This window comes from Triturus cristatus, chromosome 3_2, assembly GCF_964204655.1.
Source record: "Triturus cristatus chromosome 3_2, aTriCri1.1, whole genome shotgun sequence".
NCBI lineage: Eukaryota > Metazoa > Chordata > Amphibia > Caudata > Salamandridae > Triturus > Triturus cristatus.
Genome location: NC_140584.1, coordinates 627,855,621 through 627,878,005, shown reverse-complemented (window position 1 = coordinate 627,878,005; position 22,385 = coordinate 627,855,621). Strand labels below are relative to the sequence as shown.

The following is a 22,385-nucleotide window of genomic DNA, read 5'->3' as shown; positions in this document are numbered from 1 at the left end:
ACAAAAAGTGTTGCTGTGTGTTTAACCACCCGTGTTCCTTACATTAAAGTGCTCTAGTGCTGAGGTTAAAAAACAATTGAATTCTGGTTATGGCGTGTACAGCACAAAGATTAAATTTTTGTAAACATCCTCTGAATTGATAATACCTGTTTAAATACACTGTTAATGAAATGAACAATTTTCAAAAAGGCAATGATGGGGGCGGGATTATATCTCCCAATTTGTGTACTCCCCTCCTTCTTTACGTTGTTGGGCTGTACCTGTAGGTCTATTTCTTTTGATTCGATGTTGTAGTTGATCAATTGATTCGTTTTATGAAGTTGGAGATAGCAGTTTAAAGACAGGTGAAGAGATCTTCTGTTGTATTAAGTCCCCTAGGGTGTTTGGAGTCTAGGTCCAGAGTGTAACATGTCTCTAATGTCCTTAGAGCCCCTTCTCTGTGACCCCCTCTTCTGTTAGGTGGCACTGTGTCAATTAGATAAAAGATGTTCAAGGGTTTTGTTATGTATCTCCTTGAAGTGTCGGGCCACTGGATAGGTTGGATCTTGATTAACTATTGCACGTATGAGCTGGAGTATCCTTTTGTGAGCTTGGAGTTTAGTGCTACCTACGTAGCGTATTCCACAGGAACACTCCAGCACATAAATAGCATAGTCAGTTTTGCAAGTCAGTGGTTTCGAAATTTTACATTCTTTTTTGCCAAACAGTGTGGTATAAGTGGTTATTTAACCCGAATTGGCAGGCTTTGCAGCTTTTGCATTTAATAAAGCCCTTGCACTGCAAAAACCAAGTGTTGTGCTCAACTACCTCCGTACTTCTCTTGACAAGACAATTACTCATAGATTGAGCCCGTCTGTATGTAATTGACAATTTTTGTGGAAGAGCATGGCCGATAACAGGGTCATTAAGAACTACTGACCAGTTTTGCCTGATAATGTTTCTCAGTGCCTTATCCTGATTATTATATACTAGTATCATTCTGAGTTTAATAAAGGATCTTCTGGTTTTCTCATTGGTATTAGTAAATATATATTTCCGTTATTGTTGGTCCCCTGATCAGGTGGTGAGAGTACATAAAGGCCCCTCTTCACCTGAAAATCAGCTGGTTAATTATTTTATTTCTATGGTTGATACTACCAAAAATGAGTTCTTTCCCTAACAGGATCGCAGAATCTCAGGAAAAAACAATGCATAGGACAAAGGAGGCCTTCACTTGCAGAAATCTGGGCAGGGGGTCTGAGAATAGTTAATAGTTACGATACTTACCAGAGGTGTCCATCCCGCATGATCTTTAACATTGGGGTCCCCACCATTTTTCAAGAGGTCTTCCACCGCCGAAAGGTCGCCCTGTGCAAGAAAAGATGCCATCAAAGATCACACAATAGATCACACAGTCCAGTAAACCAATATAAGCAGCTATACTTTTATCTGCCAGTTTTTTCCACCTGCTGCTTCAGCTTCAGTCATTACATTGTTTCTATATGTACCACAGCAGTACCTATCTGTAGCTACTATCGGGACCAAAAAAATGGCACTATTTAGTGGAGCACTGTGTACTCTAGGCAGCATTCACTATTGCAGTGGATTGTTTACTCATTCGGAAATGCACTTCCTCAGAGTTATCGACTTTTTAATCTATCTGCGCAACAGGTGTTTGTTTGCTGTTGGACAGAATGTTCCAGTGCAATTCAGAACTAAAGTGCCTTTGATGACTTCACTGGCATTGTTGGAGCTTGGGCTGGAATGAAGGACAGTGTGAGTCAGGTGGAAATTTGAGGGACAGGAGATACGAGTCAGGAATTGACTTTAGATGGGATGGGCACAAGAAGCTACAGGCTGATGCAGATAACCCTGAAAGGAACCTTTGTACAGGAAGCCTGTTTTGTAGCTCATGATGAGGGTTATCGGTGCCCCCTCTCAGGCCTATCCTTGAAGATTTCCAGGTTTCTCAGACCGCAAATGGGTTTGAGTGAACCCAGCTACCTCCCTCAATAAAAATGCTACAAGACAAGAGGTGGACAACGAGATAATTAGTGACTCAAATGAACTGCCGGGATTCCACAGTTTAAGCCGTGTTCAGCTAATATTGTATTGCTCTGGCTCCCGATTGCTTCACACATCTGTCAGGATGACCGTGTTGTGCGAGATGGTGTTAACTGATTCGCTTACTTACCGGTAATCTTCATTACTCTGAGTTATAGCCTTCCTCATCACAGTCACCTCTGAGCACTGTGTGTTTGGGGCACAGCATTTACCCATAGAAAAAAATCCCCACCCTAAATGGTGATCTGACAGGAAGTACCTGTCACCTCACCTATAAGGGTGGGGCAAACCCATACCACATCCTGTAATTCTCAACAAATCATAAAGACCAAACAACAAAATTGGAATTAGAATAAACAGACGAGACCCATCAACTTGCCCAGTGACTTGAATGAGCCCCACTGTTTTCTCTTTTATTTGTCCTGCCAACTCTCAAAGGCGGGAGGGATACAGGACAGTGACGAGGAAGATTATGACTCAAAGTAATGAAGATTACCTTTAAGTAACCGAGTCATTACATTCCTCCTCCGTTTTCCTCATCACAGTCACCTCCCAAAGAGCTTGACTAAACCAAAAAGGAAAATGAATGAAATGAAATGAAAGAAACATTTATTAAGCGCATAGCTACCCGAGGGCAAACCAACACCTATAAAGATGCTAAGAAAACTAAACTTTGTTTCGGTCGAATACAAATCAGTGAACTGCAGTAGGAACATCTGAGCCAAAATCTTCAGACAAAATCTCCCCAGTCTCAATTTATAATGGGAGGTGAAGGTATGAGGGGGAAGACCATGTCACTGATGCACAAATGTCCCTCAATGAGGCAGCCTTAAAGGATGCCAATGAGGAAGCAACACCCCTGGTTCAACGCCCCTGAAACACAGGTGGAAGAGAAACCCCTGCATGAAAATAGGAAAAGGAAACAGCAGACCTAACATAACAAGAAATAGTTGCTGTCGTACGGCGATGACCCCACCTGGTTACCCCAAAAGTGACAAAAAGAAAATCCACCTTGCGAATAGAGGCAGTTCTCTCCAGATAAAGAACAAGAGCCCTTGTCAAATTGAAAGAATGCAGCAGAACTTCCTCCTCTATAGAAGGAGAATGGAAAAAAGCAGGAAGCATAATATCTTGGGCAAAAGCGAAAGGAGAAGAAACCTTGGGAAGCAAAGTTATGTCAAAGCAAAGGATCACCTTGTCCAGAAAACACCTTAAGTAAGGAGGGTAAGAAAGAAAGGCTCTTATCGCCCCCAAATGCCTCCTTGAGGTTATCTCCACCAGGCAACACAACTTAAGGTCAGAAACTCCAGAGATACTGAAGAAAGTGGCTCAAACAGGGACTTCTGTAAAGTATTAAGGACCAGTGGAAGATCACACGGGGGAACAGGGGAAAAAACTACTGGCCTCTTGAGGCAGAAACTCTGAAGAAGGTGAGAGGCCAAGGACTCAAAGGGGAGGAGAGAGGTACCCCCGATAGCCTTGATGGCGGGCCACTGGCTATGGAGAGTAGAAATTGATTGTCCCAGACTCCTGTGAGGGTGGTTCTATACTAGAGTTCTTACGGGATGGGTTCTCGATGGGGCTAACTCCCTTGATGAACAGCGGACAGAAAAATTCTTATTGTGTCTCCTATAAACACGAAGAGTGTTGACGTTCCTAGAATTCTGAATTAAAAGAGCCACTTATGAGGAGCAACCCAAATTGACTAACCTCCTCCTTTGAATTTACAAACACCCAAGGGCAGCTACCTGATTGAATTGTGGAACAGATGAAGAAACCTGAGCGGAGAAGGAGACACTGGATACCAAGGAGGAGCAAGTAGGGGGTATGACGGTTGCCGACTCCAAAGCGGGACTACCAGCACCATCATCACCCTTGACCTCCTGATCTTCGCTAAAACCCTGCTGAAAAGGTGAAAGGCAAAGAGAAGACCCTGCAGCCAGGGGAAACTCAAGGTGTCTACGTGCCAAGCCCCTTGAAAAGGAGAATGGTGCAAAACCTTTGTAGAAGAGCATCCTGCAGGCAAACAAAATGATCCAGCCATGGTCTTCCAAACCTCTCCGTAAACACCAGGAAAATCAGAGGTGACAGGGACAAAGACACGAAGGAAGGGAGTTGGCGATTCTGCTGATCAGCACACTCATTCTCCCTCCCCAGAAGATAAATTGCAGTTGAACCTCTGCCCATGCCCCTATCTGATTTGCCAGGAGAGCCAGAAGAGGAGAACAAGTCTCCCCCTCCCCCCACCCCACGCCAAATGATTTCAATCAGCTCAGGCCACTTGATTGTCCATCCTGATCTGGACAAACGTATCTTTGAGAAGTGAGGTAAAGTGTAAAAGAGCTTTGAAGAGTGTAGCCAGCTCTTTCCAATTCAAAGTCATCTAGCTCTCTGTGGTCGATCAAAATCCCTGAGAAGGAAGCGCTACAAGAGTAGCTTCCCAATCCCAACAGCTTGCGTCAGTTGTCAGGGAACAGGGCAATGGTGGGTCGAAGGGCATCCCCTTCACCAGATTTGCCGGCCGCAACCACCACTGCAGCTACCAAGAATATGTGCCAGACACTGGCACTAAGGTGCCGTAATACTGTGACCTCAAGTTCCAGTGTGCTAGCAGGTGATAAACCAGGTAGAAAAGATGCCTGTGAGCCCACAGAACCCAGAAAAAGGGAGGCAGACATGTCCCTTTGAACCCTCAACCAGTCCCTTGCTGAACCCGACTGAGCTGACAGAGGAGTCCCAAGATGAAACCTTAGTAGTCGTTTTCGCAGTGGAGGAAGAAACACACTTCACAACTTTGTATTGAAGAGTGCCCCTATGAACAGGAGTTCCTGAGATGGGACTAGCTGAGATTCATAATAAACCCATGGTTATCCAGGCAATCCTGCACCAACTCAAATTCCTCCTGAACCGTAAGGAAAGATGTGGAAGAAATTAGCCAATCATCTAGTTAAGGAAAGAAAAGCACCCCTCAGGCATATAACCGACCCACAGAGGAGTCAAAATTTTCGTGAACGCAGTAGGGGCAGAGGTGAAGGCAAAGGAAAGCACACAGAACTGGAATTGCTGCCCCAGAGCAAAGAATCTCCAATAGCTATGTGAAAGAGGATGTATTGGGATATGGAAATAAGAATCCAAAATGTCCAAAGAGGCCAGAAACGACCCAGAAGAAATAAGGGGTAAGATCTTCTGCAAACTCACCATATTTAATTTTTGGTAGGGAACATAGGAATTCAAGAGATCCAAGATTGGACAGTATCCCCCGGACGCCTTCTGGACCAGGAATATCAGAGAATAACATCCCTGAGCCATTTCTGACTCGGGACTGGAATAATGGATCCCTTTTGGAAAAGCTCAAAGATTCCCTTCTATAGACCCAGGAATTTTAGAGGATTCCAAGGAGTTTGGGTTGGCAAAAAAGATCTGGAGGTTGTGAAAAAAAGTCGATAGAATAGCCCTTTCCCAACAAACAAATAACCCAGACATTGGTGACGTGTCTTGACCGCACTGATGAAAATCTTCCGATTCAACCTCCCACCCTCTGACAGTCATGCTTCTGGAATGAAACTGGCAAGGGCGGCGCTTGCAGGCTATTGCTGAGACTCAGAGGAGGGAGTGACTCTGCCTCTTCCCCTTCCACGAAAATGCCGAGTGTGCTCTCTCCCAGCTGACAAGGAATTCCCAAACGTTTGCCTGCAAGCAAGCCCACCACCTCTCACCGCCCATCTCAGAGGTGTCAGGAGCTTATGGTCCTCCACAGACTTCTTAATAGTTCCTCAAGTGGAGGACCAAACAATTTTTCCCCATTAAAAGGCATCCGAGGAAGGAGTGCCTTCTGGTACGCCCCATTCTTCCATGACATCATCCATATGCGATATCCATATGCGAGGAACTGCCGCAGGAAAGGCCAAATCGTTGTTCAAGAGGGTCATAACCTCCTTCAACTCAGCTCCCTTCACAAAGTGTCCCCTCTGTTCCTTATCTGAACAATACTGGGTCAGATTGGGAGGAGAGCTTAGGGAATTGTAGGCACTGGACCCTCTTGTGCCACAAAAGCAGCATTCAAAGCTTTATTAGTCAGAGACTCAGGGACATCTAGCTCCATTCCAACAGGCTGATGTGAGGACGCTGGCTCTGATAATGCTTTCTCTCAGAGCCAGACTCAGAATCGTACCTCCGCTTTCCAGAACGCTTTCCCTTCATGTCTGCAATCACCAACAAATGCCAACATGCAGGGAGAATACCGGCTAACTTAAATACTTCAGTGTAGCACTGTTGCTAAGCAACAGCCACGGAATCAATGAAGCGGAGCGCTGCCAACGGCTCCTTTAACATCTATATTATCACCCTAGCAACGTCATGGGAAAAGTAGACTATCTGAAGAGAGGTCAATCAAGATTGCCACATACCAACAAGGTAAAACAACCCACCACACCTAAATGCTTTAGCGGAGGAGAGGCGGCAAGTTATGCATGATTTAAGCTCCTGAGAGCCCTGCAGTGGCTTACTGGCAATTCGAACTAAGAACCGTCGCTCCAAAGCGCCAGGAGCAGTGGCGTGTTCAGAAAAATGCCAAAAATGAAACTGCTGCTCCTAACTGCTACAGAGCAGGAGCTGCGTTTTCCTAAAATCATGCAAACAGAGACATCGCCACTTTGTACAAACGTCAAATAAATGTGGTGAAACCTGAAACCGCCACTCCCAATCACAAAGCGGGGGAGCAGCGGTACAGTATAAATATACAAAACATGCGTGGACGCTACAGCCTGCGCAACAAACAAATGACATACAATAAATAGTTCTATGGGTACCAATTGCCAGAAACACAGAAGACTAAAATAGGATTCTGTATGGGTTTGCCCCACTGTTCTAGGTCAGGTGACAGGTACTTCCTGTCAGATCACCATTTTGGGTGGGGATTTTTTTTTCTATGGGTGAATGCTGTACCATGAACACAGTGCTCAGCGAGGACTGTGACGAGGAAGACGGAGGAAGAAGGTAATAATTCTTAACAGGTACATATTCTCTTCTTAGAAAGGAAACGGGTGAGGTACAAACAGATTATAATAAAGAATAGTAACCCACTCACTTAACGTCTGAATGACTTCAGTGAATACTTTACTTGAGAATGAGGGACCAAATTAGATATCGGAGTAATGGCAGTTTCTCTGCCAGGGCGACGGTGTAAATTACTCAGCCGGCCTGATGGAGATGCCGCATGCTGGACTTAGAAATGACAGCCAAGCTGACCGTCATTTCTAAGGCATTGGGAAGAACTGCTGTAATAGCAGTTCTTGGCAATGCCTACAACAGTTTGGTGCAGGACTCCATCAACATGACAGAGGATTTTCATTTTAAAACAGAAAATCCCAAAGTGGGATTTTCTTTATGAAATTAGAAAATGATAATGTCCCCCCTCACTATGGGAGTTATCTTCCATGACGATGGTGGCATTTTTTTGTTTTTTACAGTCCCTTGCCACCAGGGCTTGCCTGGCAGTGACGGATAGAAAAAACATAAGAAAGTATATGTACACCCAATTGATCAGACGGACATATGGCCAATTCTCCATAGGTTCGTCAGAGAAGTTGGGCTATGGCGGTGATGGGAGTAGTCAATGCCTTGGTCAAACTATGGTAAGCCTGCATTAAAATCGGGCATGTCGGGGCGTGGCTTGCAGCGCAACGAGATGGCTGCAGCTTAGAGGAGCTCCGCAAGAAACGTAGACTCCCCTGACGATCCGCCACACAATCCGGTCAGTAATTATACCACAAAGACGCACGCTGGAAGCGAAATACAAAGGGATCTAGCCGAACCAACTTCCGAAATCCGCCGAGGTCCGAAGCGCTGGGGAGAGCCTGAAGACAGGAGCGGTGGCCTGTTGGTGCGGCCGCAACCGGGGGCTAAAATGAGGCGAGGGCCGTCCGAGTGGGGCGCGGACCGGCGCACCGCTATCAGCGCAGGAAGCAGATGTGCGGTATTCTGAACGGAGGCTCCGTCGGCTGCCTGCCTCGTTTAAGATCCGCTTGTGTCCCGGTGAAGTAAGGGAGGTGGGGGCATCTGGAGCCCACTTTCAATCACCTCCGAGCCGCACTGGTGCTCGATCAGCCCCGAAGACAGCGGGAGCGGCCTAACAGTGCGGACGGAACCAGAGCCTGGGGTACAAATAGACCCACCCGGGAACGTTTGAGGCTTGGCCTCGGGCCTCCATCAGCACCTACAGCAACTCGTGGCACGAAGGAGGGCATGGCCTGTCTGCCCAACTGACGCCGGGACCTCAATTACAGCAGGGGCCTGCTTGGACAACTGGATCAAGGGGCGGAAAGTACCTGGTGCTGCGCCCTCAACTCAGCAGACGTCCAGATCGCCGGAAGGTGGAATGGAGACTTTGCTGTAACCTGGGGTGGGCCCAGACGACCAGTAAGCGGATACCCTTGCAGCGCATCGGGGGGGGGGGGGGTCGAGGCCCTAGGCCCCGGAGGACCCGCTCTCTGCCACCAGCGGCGGCGGGGACCGCGAGCCCTGAACACCACTGCAGGCCGCGAATAAAGTCCCACCCGAACTTCCTGATTGGTGGCGCCCGAGAGTGCGGCAACAGAGTTCGTGGGATACACAACAGCGGAACGCTGCGTGGGCGGCATCTCAGAACTCACATCGCCAGCCATTAACCCCGCAAAGTCAGTTTGTGGTGCAGATGGAAAACCGACAGGCCGCGCGGGACCGGCGGTCTCACGGCAGCGATTACCGACCAGCGCGGAATTATCAGAGCAAAGATGGGGGGCAGAGGCCCACGCACGACCTCACAGGTCAAGCTAGATAAATTTGCGTACGGAAAAGACTTTCCCGCGCTGCCAGAGCATACGGGTCTCCCAGACAAGGCCCCAGAAGAGGAGGGAGCGAACAAGGTAACATTGGAAGATATAATGTCTGCCCTCACTAATGTACAGTCGACGGTGGGATCGATCTCTGCGGATGTTTCTTTCTTGAGGGCAGACTTTCAAAAGATGACCGCCAGGGTCACAGACGTTGAACAGGCGACGAAATCTCTCGCGAAGGACACTGCAACTTTGATCAAAAAGGTAAACCAATTGGAGGCGGAAAAAATTATCATGGCGGCGAAGTTGGATGATCAGGAAGGGCACTCACGGCGCAACAACGTCAGAATTACGGGCATTCCTAAAAGCGAGGGGAACCCTGCCATGGACCTGTATGTAGAAGACCTCATAAAAACTAGACTTCAACCCTGGGGACTCTCCACTTTTTTCTCTGTTGAAAGAGCGCACAGAGTGCCGGGGGTAAGCCCAAACCTGGGGCTCCCCCTAGACCTATCCTTGCCCGCATCTTCAATTTCCGAGAGAGGGATGCCATATTGCAAACGGCGAGGGTGGCACCGCCGATATGCGTCCAAAACTCGGCGGTGTCCTTCTTTCCGGACTACACGGCGGATGTCTCTAAACGTTGTAGGAGCTTCATGGAACTTAAAAAAAGAACTGAGAACCAGGGAGCTGCCATATTCGATGCTGTTCCCAGCAAAAATGCGTGTTGTGGCGGACGGAAAAACATGGTTCTTCGAGACACCTGAAGAGGCCCACGATTGGCTCGAGGGATGGCGTCGTGTGGAAAGATCCCAACGGTCAGAAAGAAGCCAGAGACACCACAGGATGGATGGGGACCCCAGGGATCCTGGACAGGAGCGGGAAGAGGAACACCAGAAGCGAAGAGTGAGCTTATATGTAGCGGTCAGAAACCGCGAACTGATGCAAAACAAGGGCACTCCAGCGAACTCACTAACACGAGGAGACGGCTATAGAACATTCAGTGCAGATTATCTTTGGGGTGGAGAACAACTGCGACCCTCTGCGGACTTCTCACCCCCTACACGCAAGTACTGTTCATGGGATTGGGGACTAAGCGCTCTGCAAAGTTGGGGTGGCGGGCAGTTTTGACTCCGTCTAGCAGGGAGGCAGGGTGGGGGGTGGCGGGGATGGCATTGTTCTTTTGGTTATGTTGGTTTTTTGTTTTAAGTTCTAATGAGGCATTCACGTATGTCACATCTTTACACATTGTTCAACGGACACATTGCACATATGACCCTGCAACATTTCTTCTGCATTTCGTCAGATATGGCGGTACAAGACACAACTGACCCTGACCCAGGGACGTATCCCATGACCCAGGGACGTATCCCATGACCCAGGTACCGCCCCTGTCAGTGATTACGTGCAAAGTACATGGCCTGGGAGACAGAATAAAGAGAGGCCTGGTTCTACAGTGTTTAAAGCGGTGCTCACCGGCGGTGGCCCTGCTGCAGGAAACACAGCTTACTGGTACACTTGCAAGGCGATGGACAGGTGGGGGTTTAAAATGCTTGTACACTTGGAATTCTCTTCTGGCTCCAGAGGAGTGGGTATTTTAGTTAAAAAACACTCTACGCTAATAGTGCATAACACAAAAACAGACAATCAAGGCCGCTTTGCGGCCATAATAGGTCAGTGGGAGGGGCGGTCTATCAATGTAGTATCCGTTTACATCCCCCTGCACTACAAGCGGTAGCACTCCCAGCACTTAGTGATTTCTTACTTGATCTTCAGGAAGGGGAGCTACTGATTGGGGGGGGACTTTAATGCAACTATAGATGGAACTCTAGACCGATATCCGGTGAAGACGCGAGTACCTGACGTGTCTTGCCTTGGGAGTTTTATGGCAGCACTTGGGCTTGCTTACGTGTGGAGATGGCACCACCCCACGGCACGGCAATTCACCTTACATTCCGGGGTACACAATAGCCTGTCTAGAATAGATTACTTCCTAGGTACAGCTGACAGCCTGAAGAATATCGACAGTGTAGAGATTAAGCCTAGAGGTATCTCTGACCATTCCCCGATACTATTAACGTACACATACCACCACAGGATGCGGCGGCGTATCTATCCCATTCGTCCTGACTATTTACAGGTCCCCAAGATCATGAAGGCTATCATTACGGCGACGAAACACTACTTTCAGGAGAATGTCTTATCGGATAGCTCTCAGACTACCCTGTGGGAGGCTTATAAAACTGTCCTCCAAGGGCAGGCCATTGTCTCTATTACGGGACACAGGCGGGAGAAACAACAGGAACTGCAGGACATAGGACTAGAGTTGCATGACGCTGAGGCCCAACACTCCAATAACCCAACGCCGGCTACATCCCAGAGTTTGCGTCTTAGACAACAACAGCACAGGGAATACCTTAGGGAAGCGACCAGGGTGCGACTAACGGCCACTCAACACAAGGTATATGAAACCGGTGATAAAACCGGGAAGCTCTTGGTGTGGCTCGACAAAAGGGAGCAGGGTAGTAAATGGATAGCGCGGATTCGGACGAGGGATGGGCAAACGACAAACGGATCCACGGACAATAGTACACACACTAGCACAACACTTTCGGCAGGTGTATACGTCATCCTCCACGATGACATTTGAGGAGGCGTTGACTTATATACAAGATATTGATATGCACAGGCTCGCCCTGCAAGAGGCTCTAGCGCTTGAGGCGGATCTCACAGTAGAGGAGTTACAAGTGGCGATTGGGTCATTGCAATCGGGTAAAGCGGTAGGACCAAACGGGATACCTATTGAACTCTATAAAAAGACGGCGGGGACGATTGCCCCACACTTGCAGCGCATGTATTCCGATAGCCTACAGGTAGGCGAACTCCTGTTAGATCAGAGATTGGCCACCATAGTTGCAATACCTAAACCAGGAAAGCCTGCTGAAGAATGTACCTCGTATTGTCCAATATCATTGATCAATGCGGAGGCTAAAATCCTCGCAAAGCTACTGGCGATTAGGCTGACACTGCACCTTGAGACCCGGATACATCCAGATCAGTTCGGTTTTATGCCAGGCAGGAATACGGCCCTCAAACTGAGACGCTTACATGGGGTGATGGCCCGTATCCCTTATCTTACGGAATCAGCTGTTATACTCTACCTAGGCGCACAAATGGCATTTGATATGGTGGAGTGGCCCTTCCGGTTTGCCGTGCTTAGTCACTTGGGCTTCGGCCCTAAATTTTGCGCATGGATCCGTCTCCTATATATTAAACCAGTGGCACACGTCGTGGCAAATGGACACATTTCTGACAACTTTCCACTGGCGCGTGGTATACGACACGGCTGTCCCCTGTCGCCGCTGCTTTTTGCCCTGGTGCTGGAGCCACTGGCAGCATGGACTAGGTGGGAGCCAATGATACAGGGTCTCAAATGGGCGGTAGGGTGGGAAGACTGCATCTCCCTCTACGCGGATGATGTATTATTATATATGACCACCCCTAGGCGCTCCATACTGGCTCTCCTAAATATATGCGAACTCTTCGAACGGGCGTCTGGCTACACCATAAACTGGTCCAAATCTGTCCTGTATGTTTTACACGGCCCTCCACCACAACTCCCTAACGATTGACCGCTCCAGATCACGGGGAACACATTTAAATACTTGGGTATACATATAACAGCCAACCTGGATGATTTCTTCAAAAGAAATCTACAGCCCCCATTAGAGCGCCTTAAAAGAGACGCAAAACACTGGGGGACACTGTCGCTCACATTGTTGGGAAAGGCAGCGCTTTTTAAAATGATGGCGCTTCCTCGATTTATATATGCGCTGGAGACCGATCCAAGTAACGGCAAGCTATTTTAAAGCGATTGCGGTGCAGGTTTCCAGCCTTATGTGGGGTAACAAACCAGCGAGCATAGCACAGGCCAAGTTGGTTCGATGGTGGTATGACGGTGGGATAGCACTCCCTAACATACAATTATATTACTGGGCGGCACAGCTAAAGGTAATCAACCAATGGATACACGCCCCGCAATCAGACCCTGCATTTAGGGCAGACATATTTGTACTAGGAGCGGGAAGTATGCTGTCCGCCCTTTATAATAAGAGGCAAGCCCCTGCGTTAATAGGGCCTACAAAACACACAGTCGCCATATGGCATGCTGCGCAGGCTAAATTGGGCTGGCAAGGGATTATAACCCGACTCACTCCTCTTTGGGACACGGAGCAGCTGGGAAAGCTCAGGAATAGTAAGGGCTTCAATCAATGGGATGCAATAGGCATATCCACGGTGGGTGACATGTGGAGCAAGGGGAATGTAATTACATTTGAAAGTCTTCAGCAACAATATGAACTGCCACCCTCTGAAATTTTCCGATACACGCAGATAAAACATGCGCTGACAGCAGTCATACCACCTGGTACCGAGGTCCCGGAAGCTTCACCTCTGGAGGACAGATTACTGACAGACCACATGCATAGGCGGGCTACTTCATTCACCTACCGAAAGTTAGTTATCAACCTGCCGGATCCCACAGTACCACTCAGGAGAAAATGGTCTTGCAATGTGGGTGACCTTGATGACACTGAGTGGCAGGAGGCGTTGGCCTCGCCACGGGAGGTGGGTATTCCATCACAACTCAAACTAGTGCAGCTTAAAATTCTACATCGAACCTACTACACTAGGACTACACTATGTAGGATGGGTAAAACATCACACCTATATTGTCTGAGGGGATGCGGGGAGGAGGGAACCTTTTATCACACCATATGGCAGTGACCGAAGATTGCAGACTACTGGACAAAGATAATGAGAACCATATCGCAAACAGAGGAAGTGTCATTAATACCAGAGCCCAAGAGGTGTTTGTTAAATATATGGGAGCCAAATGACCTTACTCATCCGGCACAAGACTGGGCCACGCTGGGGATAATGGTTGCGAAACGCAATATCGCACAAAAATGGGGGGCGGCGGAACTACCGTCATTGGCCACATGGTGCAGAGACATGGACACTGCTATGGTGGCCGAGACAACAGTATTCATTAATCAAGGTTGTCGCCGGAAATGGAGCAAGATTTGGGAGGCATGGAACAAATTTAGGGGAGACATCTGTGACCCACCACACGAACAGGCGGAAGAGGACTCGGATGAGGAACGCTAAGGAGGGGGGCGGTAACAGCATGAGGGGTACTGTTAATGACTATGCTGTAAGAAATGCCAATGTAATAAGGATGCGGAACTGTGTAGTGTTGGTGTATAATGTGTATATATACCATCTGGAAAAGTTATGCCTCGATGAAGTTAACTATAATAAAAAGATTTTTTTTTTAAAAAGAAAATCGGGCATGATGACTATTGTGCTAGCGGGAAGGGTTGCAATGAAGTTCCCCCTCCGCCAACATATAAATCGGCCTCCAAGTAAGGTATTCTCGCCATTAACTTGGAGGTACATTTTAAATTTTAAGATCAATTTTATTTATGGACTTAACACAGACCGAATTAACCAACAGTAATTGATATTGCCACAGGCAATTATGAGTGGCCCAGTGTTGCCATACCTAAAATTACCAGGTGTGAGAAATCCTGGCTCCATTTTACATTTCAGCATTCAATCAACACACCCATGTCCAATCACATTTTCCACATGCGGTGAAGAGTTCGGTGTTCCCAGAATTACATGTTACTCCCCTGTTGGATACTTTAACTTGTAAAGCCTTTGATTAGGGGTAGAGATATCACCTGGAATGGGCCTCTCTGACCCAGTATCTCTGCCCTTTTATTCTGGGCATTTCGGAATGAGGGCTATAGAGCTCAAGGTTGGCAAGGTCAGCGGTAGGAGAAGAAGCAAATGCATATTAAGTTAAGCCGAACCAAGTCTTTGAGCTGAGAATTGCATTTGCCTTTGAAAGTTTAAATAATTACACCCCAAAACAATATTGATGATTCTTTATTACTGCCACTAAACCGAAATTCTATTTCAGGACTGGAGGCGAGGATTATGCCTTCTCTCTTCGCTTTAATCCAAATAGCAGCACATTAAAAGGATAACAAAGACTACATTTCCCATGAACCTTAGGGAAAGGTAGTTATGAAAACACACATGGTAACATTCGATCAAACCACGGAAACAATGTCCAATCAGGGGCCTCCAAGTCCAATATAGTCCTCTGTTACTGTCCCTTCTCCCTCTTTCTTCGCTGCTACGCAGCCAGATAAGTACCCTTCAGGCTTTTTTCCTTGTTTGGGTTACTTCCTTGTCAATGTGACTGAATTGTATATGTATGGGTAACGGAATTGCTTTGAATGCTTTTAGTGTGTTTTGTCACCGTTCACCTCGGCGCATGCTGCGCTCGCTTTAGTTTGGTTTTTATTAGCGCGTTTGCAATGGGCGCTGCATGACGAGCTCACTCACGTGTTTTGATCCAGCCGCGGAACGGGGATTTTCCGGCATCAGGGTTCGTGCTGAGGACCTCCCGCCGCCAGGAGGCATGGAAGGCTATGGCGATGCGGCGCACTGCTTGAACGCTTTTCTTACATGCGATTCAAGCATCATGCTCGCATTCTGAAGCCTCTGGCCTGAGGGGGGACGCCCGTGTTTGGGTCTGTAGGCGGTGAGCGAATTACACGGCCGTCCGCCGTCTGTAAATTGGTCTCACGAACGCCCGATCACGGGTCTGTATCGGCCTGAGGGCCTAGTTGGGGACTTTACCCAGGCCAGGTCCCTTGATACAGGGGCAAATTTGAGCAATTTAAACATAATTTTACTGCCATTTCAGTCCCCTGGTGCTAGCACCCCGTTACTTGTGGTGAACCCGCACTCTTCTGCTGGCTGTCACCCAGCCCCTCAATCTTGGGCCTGATTCACGCCCTGGTGGATTACCTACCACTGCTTTACCTCATAATCCATGTTAACTTGCAATTATGGAGTATTATGAAGGTTACCAAAAGGAGGAAGATCCTCTGGTTGACTTGCCTTGGGGGGACGCCTTTTATGAGGCGGTAGATACTTCAATCTACAGGGCGGATGATTAGTCCATCACTCCTTTAGAGAAGAGGCTCTCCCGCCAGATCGCAAAGGGGTTTCAAAAGCTCATGCCCCATCTTACTGCACCCCCTCCAGCCCCGGTGCCCGTTGACCCAAGAGACCCTGGCGCACCGCCACCCAAGCGGCCCCGGGACTCAGGGAGGGACCGGGATGCATTTGCAAGGCTTAAACAGGCCTTTCTGGAGAGTCAGCCTACTCTACCTGCGGGACCCTCCCCTGCTCCTCCGCCAGCCACTCCTAACACTTACCAAGCAGCAGATGCAGACTCAGATCCGGGCCCTTCCAAACCATGGCTCCCGTCCCGTCCTTCCCAGACTAGTCAGAGCACGTCCGACATGCCTGATCCCAATGATATCGTTCACCCACGCTCCTCAGAGTGGGCCCGGCCGATAAGGTTGCCGCTTATGTTGCAGGGCATATCTGCAGACCATTAGAGAAGGAGGCCCACAGTTGTTTGCGTGCGGAATGCCCTCGCCCATCTCTAGAGGGGAAAGTCGCCCTGACGCCAGAAATTGACCGCCGCATGGCCACGTTCCTCCAGAAGTTTATCATGGATCCCAAAAAAGGGATCGACCATTCATGGAGGGCTCATCAGGATAAGCTCCTGGATGCCCTCGGCCCCATTACCGAAATTCTTGACATGGCTGAGGAAGCCAAGGAGTCTGGCTCCATCATTTCTCCTGAAATGCTGTCAGGATGGACCCAGAGGGCCGTGATTTTTTTGGGCAACGGGAATTGTGCCCTTTCCACCAAGCGCTGCTGATCCCTCCTTATTAAGATCGACCCAAAATTGGGGATTTGGCGGACTCGGAGGCGGGTGCCATTGCTCAGGGGGGTCTCTTGGCGAGCCATTCGTCAAAGAGTTCAGAAAGTTTGTAAACACTTTCACCTCGTTGGACAAGGCCCAGTCCATGATTAGAAAAGTTTTTCCTCGTGTTTTTCAAGGGGCTGGCCGAGGCAGGGGCCGCTCGGCCGGCCGTCCAAGCCACCACAAAGCTCAGAGAGGCTCCAGACAGTTCCAGGACCAGCCTCTCTTGGGAACTTTTACCCAACCAGAGGATGCCGTGGCAAGGGTAAATGTTTCAGAGGAGGAGCGTCCACCTCAAGCCCTGGTGAGTGTTCTTAATTTTTCCCAAATAAAAATAGGGGGGAGACTGGCAAATTTTTCCCAGGCATGGTTGTCCGTCACGCAAGACGCGTGGGTACTGCAGACAGTGCAGTGGTTTCATATAGAGTACGAGGGGACTCCGGTCCAACGGGCCACACCCCGCCGTATTCAGTTCTCGACCCAGGACGCCGCCCTTGTGGACGAGAAAGTCGCATCCCTCCTCGACCAGGGCGCCATCTGCCTGACCGTCCCTCACCCCAGGGGGTTCATAAGCAATATCTTTTTGGTCGACAAGACCGATGGCGGTTGCAGACCGGTTATCAATTTAAGCAAGTTTGACGAATGGCTGGTCTATCGCGATTTCAAGATGGAGGAGATACACCTCCTCCGAGACGTTCTCCGCCCGCAAGACTGGATGGTCCGCTTAGACCTGAAGGACGAGTATCTGGTGATTCCGATTTTTCCTCCTCACATAAGCTTCCTCCAGTTCGTCTGGCACCAACAGACTTACGAGTTCACGGCGCTTCCTTTCGGACTCTCCTCGGCTCCATGGTGCTTCACCAAGGAGCTCAAGCCCGTGGTGGAGTTCATGTGAGCCAAAGGTATCCGGATGATCGTGTATTTGGACGATCTCCTTCTGATGGGTTCTTATCCCCGTCAATTAACTGCCCACCTTCAGATGGCAGTGGACCTGCTTCAGGGCCCAGGCTTTGTTTTCAACGAGCAGAAATCTCTGTTACAGCCTGCTCAGTCTGTTACTTTTTTGGGGTTTGTTATAGACTCCGTCACGTCTACGCTCAGCCTGCCTGTCAGGAAGGTGATCAAAATACGTCACGAACTGAGGAGGCTACTTTCCAAACAGGTTTCCCTACAGCAGTTACCTAGGGTGGTAGGTCCAGGCCATCTTCCCGGGACCGCTGCACTACCGGGCTCTTCAGCGCCTCAAGGCGTATTTTCTTCGCAAGGGTTACCCTTATTCTCACAAGGTTTCCCTGTCCTGCAAGGCCTCAGAGGAGATCCAGTGGTGGCTGGACCACATGGAGGCTTGGAACAGCCATGCAATTTTCGGTTCCGCTCCAGATCTTGTTATCGAATCCGACGCCAGCAGACTAGGCTGGGGTGCCAGGTGCGAGGACCTCTCTACAGGAGGGTTGTGGTCTCCTGAAAAGCAGAAGTTGCACATCAATTGCCTGGAAATTCTGGCGTGGTCCTTTGCTGTCCGCTGCTGGACAAGGGACTCGGTGCAGTCGTGTGTCCTTCTCAAGATGGACAACATTTGAGCGGTCCGGTATGTCAACCATTTTGGGTGCACGAGGTCCAAGGCCCTCTCGGACCTGGCGGCGAGTTTGTGGCAGTCTTGCCTGGACAGTCAGATTTCAGTCACGGCGGATTATCTACCAGGGCGCGACAACCTGGTGGAGGATTTCCAATCCCGTCACTTCAGGGATTCCAGCCTTTGGATGCTCGACCGGAGCATGTTTGCGAGGCTGAACGACGTTTGGGGTCCCTTGACGGTGGACCTGTTCTCATTCAGACTGGATCATCAGTCCCTTGGTTTTTCAGCTGGAGACCGGACCCCTTGGCAATAGCCTCGGATGTGTTCCTCCAGCATTGGTGTGTGGAGCAGGGGTACGCGTTCCCCCCTTTTCGCGATGATCACGAGATCGACGGCCCAAGTCCGCAGGCAGTCAGCAGGCATCGTTTTAATAACGGCCCTTTGGAGGTCGCAAGTCTGGTTTCCAGTTCTTCTGGAACTTTCCTGGGATTTTCCAATCCTACTCCCCCGCTTTCCGACTCTCCTCCTGAGTCCCAACGGAACTCCACGTCCTCTGGTGTTGGCAAACTCATTGTGGCTCATGGCGTGGCGGATTTCCGGAGCCGATGGGAGGGCACAGGACCTTCGTAGGAGGCTGAAACATTCATCTCCAAGACTTGGGCAGACCGTACAGTTAAGAGGTACAAATCCGCGTGGGGCAGATGGTCCTGTTGGTGTTTGCGACAGGGTTTGGATCCCCTGGTCGCGGATGTTGTGCACGTGGTGAATTTTTGGGCACAATTGGCCTTCAGCGGCATGGCATACGGTCCATCAACACCTTCTGTTTTGCTATCTCGTCTGGCCATGCCCCTGTTAATGGCACGACCGTGGGCGAACACCCAATGGTGTGCAAGCCGTTGTGTGGCATTCAGTTCTCGCTCCCGCCAGAGCCTCGGTATTCTGCCCTTTGGGATGTGAACCAGGTCCTCAATCTGGTCTTGTCTTGGCAACCGAATCGTTTCCTTTCTAGGAAGGAACTTTCTGCCAAATTGGCCATGCTACTCTGTCTTATCTCTTGTAGACGCATCTCCGACGTTCGAGCTCTGGATATAACCGGCAGAATGTTTACTCCCGACAGAGTGACTCTCACTCTGCTCCGGCAGACGAAGTGCCATACCAGGGTAATCTCTTAGTTTCCGGATTCTCCAAAATTGTGTGTGGTTAGATGCCTCAAAGCATATGAAGAAATGACAGAAGAGTCCCATCCCCCTAGTGAACGCCAACTCCTCATTGTTCTCCGGAAGCCTTTCAGAGCAGTTTCCTCTCCGACCATTGCCAGATGGGTGAAATGGGCGATGCAAGAGGCTGGTATCAGTCTCAGTCACTTCGAAGCGCATTCAGCATGAGCAGCAATTGCTTCTAAATCATTCAGCTTGGGTTACCGCTTAGAGGATATCCTCAATGTGGCAGATTGGTCTTCGGACTACACGTTCAAAAGATTCTACTTCAAGCTGGTGCTGAATATGGCTCACCTCATGGTGAGCAAGCTTTGAACTAGCATAATCCTCGCTTCCAGTCCTGACATAGAATTAAAAATGTCCTAGCTAACGTAACGGAATGTTTCAAATCTGTTAAGGACTCAGAGGCAAGGATTATCCCACCCCAGGTCCCAAGAAGAGACATCCCTCCCCGTACTGCAGTAAGTAGTTTATTTCAATGTGTATTTGGTTGGGATACTCTCGCTCTGCTATGACTCATTGTCAGTGAAATTGCTCTCCCTCCCTCGCAGCTCCACCATTAAGTGAGGCCTTCCACTGAGCCCCTGCACTTTCGAGTGTTGGTGTTCGAGGCCCTCGTCCACACGCAGGTTTCACCTGCGCCTCATCCCTGGTGGTCCAGTGGATCTCTGTCTCTATTCTCTCACTCTGCTTTTTCTCTCCTTTTTCACATGTTTTTATCCCTCACTTCTATCTCCCCCTTCACTCTCCTTCTGAGTCTTTCCTCCATTTTCTGTCGTTTTCCCCTCATTTCAAGCTCCCATTCACTCTCCTTCTGTGTCTTTCCTCTGTTTCTCACTGGTCTTTACCCTCATCTCAATCTCTCCCTTTCACTCTCCAGCTGTGTCCTACGTGTCTTTCCTCCACTCTTTCGTGCACTTTTGCTGCCTTATTTGCACTTTTCTCTCTCTTTTTGCCTTTTTCCTTTTTAAGCCTGTTTTTCCCCGCCGCTGCTGCCCCCGCGGCCCCTCCCCCCCAGCACAACCAGTGCGACCGGCCCAATTCAGCTCCCCTCCCTGCTCCCACCTCCCAGCTGTCCAGCCCTCCCCGACCTCTACTTAATGGCGGCCGCTGCAGGGACAGGCGAGCAAGACCACTGACTCATTTTCAGTGAAATTGCTCTCCCTCACTCGCAGCTCCACCATTAAGTGAGGCCTTCCCCCGAGCCCCGGCACTCTCGAGTATTGGTGTTCGAGGCCCTGCTCCACCCGCAGGTTTAACCTGCGCCTCATCCCTGGTGGTCCAGTGGACCTCTGTCTCCATTCTCTCCCTCCTCTTTTTCTCTCCTTTTTCGCTAGTTTTTTTACCATCACTTCTATCTCCCCCTTCACTCTCCTTCTGGGTCTTTCCTCCATTTTCTGTCGTTTCCCCTCATCTCAAGTTCCCCCTTTCACTCTCCTTCTGTGTCCTTTGTGTCTTTCCTCCACTCATAGTTGCACTTTTGCTGCCTTATTTGCACTTTACTCTCTTTTTGCCTTTTTCCTTTTGCCTTTTTCAGCCCGTTTTTCCCCACCACTGCTGCCTCCGCAGCCCCTCCCCCCAGCACGACCAGTGTCGACCGTCCCAATCCAGATCCCCTCCCCGCTCCCACCTGTCCAGCCTTCCCTGACCCCTACTTAATGGAAGCAGCGCCGCCGGCGCGCCAAAGGCAAGCCCGTCTGCGCCTGTCTGCGACTCGACTGCGATCAGCGCCAGGAACCCTGGATCTCTGCACCACCAACGCTACGACACAGCGGCACTCCACGCTCTCAACCCAGGCCGCAACAACAACTGTAAGCTAGCATCACCAGCTGAAACCCACGGACCCTTCAGCTGTCACCGCTGCCGGCACACCTGCAGCACCGCCAAGACCACAGACCCAGCACAACCCACCCGCAAGAACACAACTGAACCGAAGACCCTGCAATGCATCGTCCTCAACGTCCGATCCCTCCACAAACACGCCACTGAAATCTGATACCTCCTCGACAGCACCACCCCAGACGTAGCATTCTTTACCGAAACCTGGACCAACACCACCTCTGGACCGGACATCGCCATCGCTATTCCCCAAGGATACAAGATCTCCAGGAAGGACCGCCCCACCCGCCCGGGAGGAGGAATCGCCATCGTCCACAAATCCACCCTCCGCCTGAGCACACTACCTGACGAGCCCAGAGACCTGATAGAACACTTCACTTCAAGATACTGGCCAGCCCTACCTCCACCTACCGACCCCCTGGACCCAGCGAACTTTTCGCCAACTCCATCATGGACATCATCTACCCGCATGCCATCGCGTCCACCAACTACACCCTACTGGGAGACCTCAACTTCCACCTCTACAACCAACTGGACCCCAGCACCACATCCTTCCTGGACAACCTCCACAACATTGGACTCTGCCAGATCGTGACCAAACCCACGCACTCAGCAGCACACACCCTCAACCCCCTCTTCACAACAGGAAACTCCATCAACTTCAGCCACACCACCGAACTCCCTTGGACTGACCATCGATGCGTCCACTTCACCTTCAGAACACCCACCATCCACAGACACCAGCACCTGCTCCCACGAAGAAACTGGACCAGAATCACCAACGACCAGCTGACCTCATCACTCAGCAACTCCACCCCAACCATCGTGGAAAATGACGACCCCAACACCGTAGCTCGAACCCTGCACAGATGGATCTCTGACAGCGCCAACACTATAGCCCCCCTTAAGAAAAACAACAACACCCACACCAAGAAAGGTAGATGGTTCACCACCGAACTTCGAGAGTCCCAGACGCACTTGCCGCTGCCTCGAAAAGGCCTGGAGGAACACCAAATCCACAGAAGCCCACTACAACT

The 22,385-nt window shown here is 49.7% G+C and overlaps 1 protein-coding gene across 3 annotated transcripts in view; it reads right to left on the bottom strand.

Moving 5' to 3' along the window:
- The window catches only part of BARD1 (BRCA1 associated RING domain 1), a 489,699-nt gene that overhangs the window by 195,223 nt on the left and 272,091 nt on the right, over positions 1 to 22,385 (bottom strand). For all 3 annotated transcript variants that reach the window (XM_085648552.1, XM_085648554.1, XM_085648555.1), the window contains one exon: positions 1,267 to 1,347. In XM_085648552.1, coding sequence (XP_085504678.1) covers positions 1,267 to 1,347 — 81 coding nt within the window. The remainder of the gene's footprint in view (positions 1 to 1,266; positions 1,348 to 22,385) is intronic.